The sequence below is a fragment of the Telopea speciosissima genome, chromosome 2 (genome assembly GCF_018873765.1).
Source record: "Telopea speciosissima isolate NSW1024214 ecotype Mountain lineage chromosome 2, Tspe_v1, whole genome shotgun sequence".
NCBI lineage: Eukaryota > Viridiplantae > Streptophyta > Magnoliopsida > Proteales > Proteaceae > Telopea > Telopea speciosissima.
In genome coordinates, this window is record NC_057917.1 from 14177648 (window position 1) to 14188159 (window position 10512).

The window sequence follows — 10512 nt, forward strand, 5'->3', positions numbered from 1 at the left end:
TAGGTAATATCTTTACCTGGACAAATAATCGGTCAGGTGTTGCTAGAGTCATGGCCAGATTGGACCGGTTCTTGTTTAACCCAGCGTGGATTGAGGCTTTCCCCCGGTGTGAGGTGTCCTACCTTAACCGTACTTGTTCTGACCACGCTCCACTTTGGCTCTCCTTCTCTTCCTCTGACACTGGGGGGTTTTCAGCTTTTAAATTCCAGCAGATGTGGTTATTGCATCCAGGTTTTCTCGACTTCATCAAGGCCAATGGACTGCATCAATGGGTGGGTCCCCCCTTATGGTTTTATTCTTGAAGCTTAAAAGGCTCCGTGGCGAGCTTCGTAGGTGGAACAGGGAGGTCTTTGGCAATGTGCATCAGAAAGTTAGAGATGCGGAGGACTCAGTATCCAGGGCGGAGTTGGCTTTTGACTTGAGGGCCAGTGATGAAGCGAGGGTGGCGCTGTCGGAGGCAAGGAATGACCTGCAGGGGGTTCTGCTTCAGGAGAAAATTTTCTGGAAACAGAAGTCCAGAGTTACTTGGTTGAAGGAAGGGGATCGGAACATAAAGTTTTTCCATTCCATGGTGAACATCAGGCGAAGGCAGGCTGCTATCTCTAAAATTAGAGGGGAAGATGGTGAGTGGGTTTCTGACCCTGCAGGGGTGCAGGCTGAGGCGGTGCGCCATTTCGCGGGGATCTTTACTTCTCAGGGGTGTTTAGTTGACGAGAGCTTGCTGGCTTTGATTCCCACGGTTGTGATAGAGGCTGAGAATGCGGCCCTTCTTCTTGTACCCACCTTGGAGGAGGTGAAGGGGGCGGTTTTCTCCTTATCATGTGATAGTGCGCCTGGCCCTGATGGCTTTTCGGGGTATTTTTTCACGACCTGTTGGGAGGTGGTAGGCCTTGATGTTTGGGCTGCCATGGTGGATTTTTTATAGGGTGGGGACCTTCCTAGAAGCTTCACTTTGGCCAACCTGGTGCTAATTCCCAAGAAAGAAAACCCTGAGGTAATGGCTGATTTCCGCCTTATTAGCCTCTGTAATCTCTCTTACAAGATTATTGCCAAGATCTTTGTTTCCAGGTTGGCAGGGTTACTCGCATCTTTAGTGGGGGAGGAACAGGGAGCTTTTGTGCAGGGCAGGAGCATCCAAGATAATATCTCCATTGTGCAGGAGGTTACTCATGACTTGAACCGGAAGACAAGAGGGGGGAATGTGATTCTAAAGATCGATATGGCGAAAGCATATGATCGGTTAGAGTGGAAGTTCTTATGGATTGTTCTGTCCAGTTATGGATTTAGTGAGGCCTGGATTGCTCTTGTCCGAAAGACGGTGGAGAACTGTTGGTTCTCAATTGTGATGGGTGGTAGTCGGTCCGGTTTTTTCAAGTCATCCAGGGGGTGAGGCAAGGGGATCCTTTGTCTCCAACTTTATTTATCTTGGCCGAGGAAGTGCTGAGCAGGGGGTACCCTGGGATTTCGCACAACCTGTTCGCTGATGACACCATTATCTTCACCAAGGGATTGAAGAGCTCACTTAGGCAAATTATGGGGTTTCTTGGTAGATATGAAGCTTTCTTAGGGCACCTGGTAAATAAGCAAAAAAGCTATTATGTGATGGGAGAAAAGGCCTCCTTGGCGAGATCTCAGATGGTTGGGGCGGTTACTAGGTTCCCTAGGAAGTCTCTTCCAATTACCTATTTGGGAGCCCCTCTGTATGTTGGGAGGATGAAGATCTGTTTCTTTGACGGCATTGTTGAGAAAATAAGGAGTAAGGTGGCGGGGTGGAAGGGAAGACTATTATCCTCTGGGGGACGGGTTACGCTCCTGAGACATGTTCTCTCCTCCATTCCCATCCACATTCTAGCAACGTTGGTTCCTCCGAAGGCAGTCCTCCAGAGGCTTTATGGGATCTTTGCTGATTTCCTGTGGGGCAGTTCTAAGTGGGGGAAGCGCAAGCATTGGGTGTGTTGGGGGAAAATTTGCAGGCCACCGGAGGGAGGGGGTCTGGGGATAAGGCGGCTGGAGGATGTTGGTCTCTCGCTCAGGCTTAAAGGTCTTTGAAGGGTGCTCTCTGAGTGGTCTCTGTGGAGTGATTTTTTCAGGGCCAAAATTCTTTAAAGATCTCCACATTACTCTAGTAGAGTCTCATGGTGCTAGGTCCAAGTCTTGGTGCAGTACTCTAGGCCATAAAGGTTTTTCTATTAGACAGGTCAAGGTGGTTGTTGGGCTCTGGGGATGTCTCTTTCTGGTTGGACAATTGGACAAGTGAAGGCCCGTTGATTGATCATGTTAACAATGGGCTTCTTGTGGATGTGGATCTGCGGGTCAGGGATGTTGTGGACGCGAATAGGCTGTGGAGTCAGGACATTGTGGCACACATTGACTCGGCTGCTGTCAAGGATACACTGGCAAGCTTTGCCCTCTCGGCAAGGAATGATGTGTTGGCATGGACTCCTTCTAGTAATGGTGGCTTCACAACTAAGTCTGCATGGAATGAGGTGAGAAGTGTCTCTCCTGTGACCCCTTACTCTAGGTGGATATGGAACCAATCGGTTCCCTTAAAGGTGGCTTTCTTCTCGTGGTAGCTTCTCAATGGGAAGATACCCACGAACGACTCCCTTATGCTGGTAGGAATCCCTTTGGCCTTGAAATGCAATTGTTGTGGGAGTCCTCGAAGGGAAACCTCTGATCACTGCCTGGTGACTAGTGGCACGACTGCCAAGGTTTGGGATCATTTCGTTGGTATTTTTTACATTGACTCCATTCCCACTCAAGATATCAGAGGAAGACTTACGCAATGGCACAGTTCGGCGAGTTGCAGAAGTCTTAGTGCCTACATCACAGGAATCCTACCTTCCTTTATTTTTTAGGAGCTTTGGAAAGAGAGGAACAACAGAAGGCATGGGGAGCATCGGCGCACCGCTGGAACAATTGTTGAGCAGGTTAGGACCTGGGTTAAGGAGGCATCACTCCCCACCAAGGTGGGCAATGGGGGGTCGGCAAGGGACATCTTGATTCTTCAGTGCCTTGGGCTTCAAGCTCCAACCCCTAAGCTACCACGGCCTACACCAATGTATTGGTGCCCCCCCTTTGTTACGGTAAAGCTGAATGTGGATGGTGCCTGTAGAGGCAACTCAGGTTATGGCGGGGGTTGAGGTGTCATTACTCATTAGGGACCCCGATGGTGTGGCTATTGCTGCCTTCTCTAACTATTATGGCATTTGCACTAACTCGATTGCGGAGTTAAGAGCATTGAGGGATGGATTGGCTCTTTGTCAGGAGTTAGGTCTGAGGGACCTGGTGGTTAACTCGGATTCTGAGGCTACGATCAGAATGGTGAACAGAAAGAGGTGTAGGATGTGGAAGGGTTGGTACTGGCTCCAGGAGATCATGGATCTTATGTCTTCTACTAGGGCCTTGCTGTCCTTTGCTTTCCGTGAAAGTAACAGGGCGGCGGATTGGCTAGCAAATCTTGCTTGTGATACTAGTTTGTCTGCGAAGTTCCATCATGGTTCCCTCCCTTCGGAGGCTTTCAAGGGGATTCTTAGGGAGGACAGGGCTGGGCTGCCCATCCTTAGGCAATAGAACACGTAGTGTTGATACTTTTTGTAGGGTTTGGTTTTGTGAAGAAGTCTTGAGTGTCTTTACTCTATGGGTTGGGGTAAGGTGGTATGTCCCCCCCCCATGTATTCTTTATTATTTCATTTGATTATTAATAAAATGCTAGGCGCTGGCCCGGGTCCCAGGTAATGTTCGGGTTAAAAAAAAAAAAAACTAATGTTGGAATAAATGGGATAAAGTTCCTAAGGGTGGGTGACCTAATCTAAAATGTCATTGGTGTAATTCAGAGGAGAATGAGGAAGTCAGACATAATTGAGAAGGTAAAGCAGTTGGAGGAAAACAACCATCATCAAGCAGGTACAATCCACCATGCATTTTACCACATCCGATCGTTTTCTCCATTACCACTTCCTGAAAAACAAAATGAGTTGGTTACTTTGCAATTCAGATCTTTAGTAAGACTACTAATGGAAAGAAGATTAGCAGTAAACTTAGGAATATGCAAAACAGAAGACAATGTAATGGAAGGTAAGCAACTAATGGATCCCTTTCCAGAAACAGATATGAGAGAGCCATCAGCCACCCTGACTTTGTCCTTGCCAGAAGTGGGAGAATACTTGTGAAAGAGACTGAAAGAGCCTATCATATGATCAGTGGCACCGGAGTCTATAATCCATGGAGTGGAGACAACCGATGCACAATGACCACCAAATGAAATACCTGAATGGGCAAATTGGGAACCTAATGGAGTGGAAGAAGTGTCAGGAAGTGATGTACTAGATGCAGCAAAAGCCTATATAACATACGCCTGAAAGCCTGTAATTCTTCCTGGGAGAGACCATTTTTAGTAGTAGGGGTTGTAGCTACACTTTCAGTGTGATTAGCCTTATTTTTAGTTTTGTCACGACCACGTTTGGCTTCAAAATCAGCAGGTTTCCCATGTAGCTTCCAGCAGGTAGCCTTAGTGTGATAGGGTTTGTTGTAGTGTTCACCCTTAATGGGTTCCTTGGAGAAAGTATTTGTCTGAGGAGAGCCATCCGTTATGGGAGTAGAGCTGGAACCAGCTTGTAGAGCAGACCGATCTACAGTGGAAGTATGCAGCATAGCAGCCCGACGAGTCTCCTCTGTATGTACCAAAGCATAGGACTGCTCCAGTGTAGGGAAAGGAAATCCACTAAGAACTTGCACATGGATAGGATCATACTCAATGTTCAGACCTGCCAAGAAATCATATACCCGAATTTTATCAACATGCTTTCGATAGGCAGCATTGTCAATGAGATTTGTAGGGCTGAAAATCAGAGTAGTGATTCAACTGTTGCCATAAACTCTTGAGGGCAGCATAGTATTGGGATATAGAGAGTTCCTTTTGGGTGGTGTCATGGACCTTCTTCCTGATTTCATACACATGAGCATCATTCCCAACCTGTCTATAAGTCTCCTTTGCAGCAGCCCAAATCTGATGTGCAGTGTCCAATAATAAATATCCACTGGAGAGGTCTGATTGCATGGAATGCAGCAAAAAAGACATCATAGCATCATTAGAAATCCATCGGTCTTGAAGAGGACCAGGGTCAGATGGCTTTGTAGCAGTGCCAATGAGGTGTCCTGTAAGGCCGCGACCAACAACAGTCAAATAGGTAGATCGAGGCCGCATCAAATAATTTGACCCATCGAGTTTAATAGCAGCAGCGAAAGGGAGATATTCATTCCTTGGCGGTCCTTCAATGCCGGACGTAGCAGTAGTAAGATCAGCACCAGACATACTGACACAATCAGATCAGCAAAACCAGCAAGGTATCGATGCAGCCAGCCAAGAACCAAAACCAGAAAAGGAAGATCGATATTTGCAGAAATCGATCCTTGGAGGAGAAACCTCAAAATTTTGAAATGGCTTCAATAGACTGAGCTACCAGCAGGGTCGAGTACTCTTTTAAGTGGAATAAAAGTGCCCTCCAAAATCAGCAAAGGCTGAAGCCTGAAACCCCAAAATCGATGAGTGTCGGGGTTTTGAAAAACCCTGAAAGTGAGATCGATATAGGGGAGATCTCTTCAATGGATGGTGTAAACCTGTGATAGGCGCTGTACAAGGCTGCTAGAATGGATCTCCAACAAGGAAAGATCAACCTTCAACACAAAAAAAAAGGCTCGATCTTCAAGAATGGGAGAACTCCGAAAATTGCAGATGAGAGGGGCAGCAGCTATCGACTTGAAACCTGGTTTATAGCATTAGTTGAAGAGGTTGGATAAAGGGCAGCAACTAAATCATTCGATCATCTCATTAGTGCTGCCCTAATATGGATGGTGAGAACCAAGGAAAAAAGGAGAGAGAGAAGAGATCGAGAAGAAGAGGGAGGGAGAAAAAGAAGAGAGACGATGGGGGGGGGGGGGGGGAAGTGTTCTGTAAACTAGATCAGAAAATTGGCTCTGATACCATGTTAGCATATCAAACTTGACTGAATGCTTGAATGGTCTGAATGATCAATCAAGCCCTTTATTTATTATAAGTAAAGAGATTATAAAAGGACAGAATTATCCCTACTCTAGCCGACTCTACTAAGAGAGTCGGCAGTACATAAAAAAAAGCCCAAAAAGACCAGAATACCCCCCCATGTTATTCTGGTATACATTATTCAACAAATTGCCTTTTGCCTTTTGGTTCTGCGAGATTGGGAGCTCTTTGTTGTGGTGAATCAAAAGGACCACTGGTGGTGATTACAGGAACCCTTGGTGGTGCTTCCAAGGTTGAGGTACTGGTGGTGATTCCTGATCAAACCTTTTCATTTATCTCTTTCTTTCCCACAATTGCATATTTTCAGTTCCTATTTTAAAAGGCATATAATTTCTGCTATTAAATTCTCTAGTTTTCTGGGTTTTAAAAATCCTAGCCTCACAAGGATTCTCTCATTACCTCAAATCTGCCTATCAGATTCAGATCATATTTTACAAACTTGATCTACTACCATATTGTTCATTTGACTGGAATTTCAGGCTGATCAGAATTGTTTAAATCGAGTTGTCACATTTCCATCAAATCTGGTTTCGTCCCTATACATGTGATCCTGTAGCAAGCTGATCTTCCACTGCCATTCACTGGTTCGGGGTTACCACTGCATTATTTGATATCAAAGCTATGGAAGGCCTACCGAGGGTTTCTAATTTTCTTCTTATTGTTCAAAAGAAGCCAAATTTCAGATTGAAGGATGACCATGTGGATGATTCAGCGTTGCTTCAAAACTAATGGATGAGTGTTTTTTAAGCCAAGGAGAATTGATGCAGATAAAACACAGATGTGGATTATTTTAGTGGAAATAAGCCTTGGGTTAGCTTAAATATATGTTGGGCCTTTGGTCCAATGGGCTTTTATTGTAATAGAGCATTTCAATGTACCTAAAATATAGGTAGTAGGAATACGGGATTTACTTTATTTATTAGTCTAGTTAGAGATTATTTCTTTATTTTAATTTTAATTGTTATTAAAGTGTTTTAGTTAGGTTGGAACAGGTCTCTACGAGTCCAGCTTTGTTTTAACCTGCTTTCCTTTATTTTATGCAGAGTTTTCTACGACTACCTCCACAGCAAGCTATTGGCTAGGGTAATTTTATGTTAGTTTGAATCTGTTTTTTAGTCTTTCTATTAGGTTATATGGGGCTTCGGCCCTGAACACAAATATGATTAATGAAAATTGGCTTTTGCCTTTTGATCCTGTGAGATTCAGAGCTCTTTGCTATGGTGATTCAGTAGGACCCCTGGTTGTGATTCCAAGACCTTTGGTGGTGATTCCAAGGTTGGGGTACTGGTAGGAATTCCAGCCCTACAAATTAGGTGGTGATTTATAATCTTATCTTTTCTTTTATTTCTTTCCTTTCCCACAAGTGCATGTCAGTTTCAGTTTCTGTTTAGAAGGCATAAAATTTTTGCTATTGAATTCTCTAGTTTTCCAGGTTTTAAGAATTCAAGCCTCAGAAGGGTTCTCTCATTTCCTCAATTCTATCTTTCAGATTCAGATCATAGTTGTCAAGGCAATGCCTTGGTTACCTTGTTGGTATCGTCTTGCATCTGGACCCCCTCCAACGCCTTGGACCGCCTAGACGCTGTAACAACTATCACGCCGTCTAAGTGATCCTAGGATTTGGAGGAGGGGAAAAATCAAGGCATCAACTAGGTGACCAAAGCACACTTCCAGCAAAGGGCGCCTGGACATCTAGGCAATGCCTTTAACAACTATGTTTTACAGAATCGATCTACTGCTTGTATTGTTCATTTGACAGGAATCCCATGCTGATCAGAATTGTTTAAACCGAGTTATCTGGTTTTCTATCAAATCTGGTTCTGTCCCTATACCTGTGATACTGTTCCAAGCAGATGTTCCACTGGCATTCACTGGTTCGGGTTAGCATTTCAGTATTTGGTATCAGAGCTATGGAAGGTTCACAGAAGATTGCTAATTTTCTTCTTATTGTTTGAGAGAAGACAAATTTCAGATTGAAGGATGACGGTGTGGATCTAAATCGGCATTGCTTCAAAACTCATAGACATTGTTTAGTCGGAGAGGTTGTGTTACATATATGTTGGGCCTTTGGTCCAATGGGTTTTCATTGTAATGGGCCACTTTAATGGGTTTAAAATATGGGTAGGAGGTAAGAAAACGGTTTTTTTTTTGTTTTTTTTTTCTAGTTAGAGTCTATTTTTTTATTTTAAATGTTATTAAAGTGTTTTAGTTAAGTTGGAATAGGTCTCTCTGAATCCAGCCTTGTTTTAACTTGCTTTCCTTTATTTTATACAAAGTTTTAGTCAATTAAGACTACCTCTATAGCAAACTATTGGTGAAGGAGCTTTATGCTAAATTTGAGTGTGTTTTACAGTCTTTTATATAAGGTTGTGAGGGGCTTGAGGGGCTTGAGGGGCTTCAGCCTTGCTCACGAATTTGATTAATGAAAATTGGCTTTGCCTTTTGATTCTATGAGATCCAGAGCTCTCTGTTATGGTTTTGGTTGTGATTCCAAGACCCTCAGTGGTGATTTAAAGATTGGGGTACCCATGGTGATTCCAGCCTGCAGATCAATTGGTGATTCTTGATCATATCTTTTTTATCTGTTCTTTTACTTTTTTTTCATAATTGCATATCAGTTTCAGTTCCTGTTTAGGAGGCATAAAATTTCTGCGATCAAGTTCTCTAGTTTTTTGGGTTTTAAGAATCATAGCCTCAAAGAATTCTCCCATTACCTCAATTCTGTCTGCCAAATTTAGATCATATCGATCTACTGTTTGTATTGTTCATTCGACTAGAATTTCAAGCTGATCAGAATTATTTAAATCAAGTTATCTGCTTTTCTATAAAATTTGGTTTTGTCCCTATAATTGCGATCCTGTCCCAAGCTGATCACCCACCGGCATTCACTGGTTCGAGGTTACCACTGCATTACAACCTCTTCAACCAACTGGAAATATAGCGGGTAGAAGCCAGCACAAAAACTTTTTTCAATTTCCTTTCTTGTCCTATGCCAATCCACTACTGCAATACAACGGTTCAATACCTCCAAGACTTGCCACTAACCATGACATCATGTGGTAGATTCAGCTTTACACTCCCGAACATACAATCTTCACTAAAGGTCTGCAATTAGGATCAGCCAAAATCTCTAACTCAACCAGATCCCTGAAACATCTTTCTTTACATGCCATGATTAGATCAACTTCCTCCTGCAGTTTGAAACCTCATCCAGCCATCCAACAATCTCTCACATCCATCAAAAGCACTCCATACTATTCTCTAGGATACCCAGACAAACATGTTTCAGTTTGAGTTGAAAAGATTCACATATTGGACATCAATTCAATTGAGTAAGATTGTAAAATAACATAAGGTAAATCAAGTTGTTACTGTGTTTTGTATCCATAGTTTAGAAATTCATTTTCTTGTATTGATTGACCGCATCACCAGCTCTTGTGAGTTCCTCAACTTCAGAGGCGCCACAGTAACAACACATTTTTCCACTGCTTAGTTACAATATAAACCAAGGAACAACGGATACGAGTGTGCTTTCCATGTCTCCCCTTATTTTCCAATACTTAGTCCCTCGCATTTTCAACTAATAAAGTAATTAATATTCCCGTTATACATTCCAAACTAAGGATCAACTGAGCAACAAAGTAATCAATATCATTATCTGTTAACCAAAATGAAGGGAAAGAAAATAAAAAGATCGACAAAATAATTACCGCACCTTCACCCGTAAGTTTTTAGAATCATTTGCTCCAGCCCCAGCGTTCTCATTATTCAAACCTGCCAGCTGCCCAGTACTCCTATCTACAAAAACGAACATGTACACATAGTTGACAACAATTTCCAGTACACTGTAGGTAGTTGCAGTAGATAAACTCATCCAGACAAAATTTCAAATGAAATTTAGCAAGTGCTGCTGAATCCAAACAATTTCCTTTAAATTGAAGGGAGGAGGGAGGACAACAATAGCAACGTCGGTTAAACATATCAACCGCAATTTGATCATTCAGTTCACGGATTGCCGGAATTTGTCTCCCCCCCCCCCCCCAATCCCCGCCACCAAAAAAGGGCGAAACGCTCATGGCATCTCGTAAGTCGACACAAGAAACCATGTATGAATTACGATATTGGTAGAAAGCAGAAAACGAAGGATAAAAACAAAAAAAACAAAAATATTGAACCTGGAAGAGAGGAAGAGCAACCCATGGCGCAGCGAGACCGTCTTGATAATTCTAGGGCTCGAGGAAAGGAAGGTGGTGTTCACGAGTTGGTGAACGTGTTTGTTGTTGGGTCTTTGTCAGGTCTGCGAGTGAAAATATATTGGATGATGAGATGATGGTGGTGGTGGTGGAGGGGTCCTCTTACTCCTTTTTGCAAGCTTCTGCGTCTGCGTCTACTTCTCCCTACCGCCACGTCTCCTCTCCCTGAGCTGCCAATTAAAGATTCCCACACCGCAC

The 10512-nt window shown here is 43.4% G+C and overlaps 1 protein-coding gene across 2 annotated transcripts in view; it reads right to left on the reverse strand.

The window, feature by feature from the left end:
• Positions 1–10512, reverse strand: part of LOC122653094 (ras-related protein RABF1-like) — a 48760-nt gene extending 38248 nt beyond the window's left edge. For both annotated transcript variants that reach the window (XR_006331708.1, XM_043847022.1), the window contains exons 1-2: positions 10237–10512; positions 9777–9859 (exon numbers count right to left, since the gene is read on the reverse strand). Coding sequence is in view for 1 of the 2 variants with exons in the window: in XM_043847022.1 (XP_043702957.1) it covers positions 9777–9859; positions 10237–10261 (108 nt within the window). In the remaining variant the exon portion in view is untranslated. The remainder of the gene's footprint in view (positions 1–9776; positions 9860–10236) is intronic.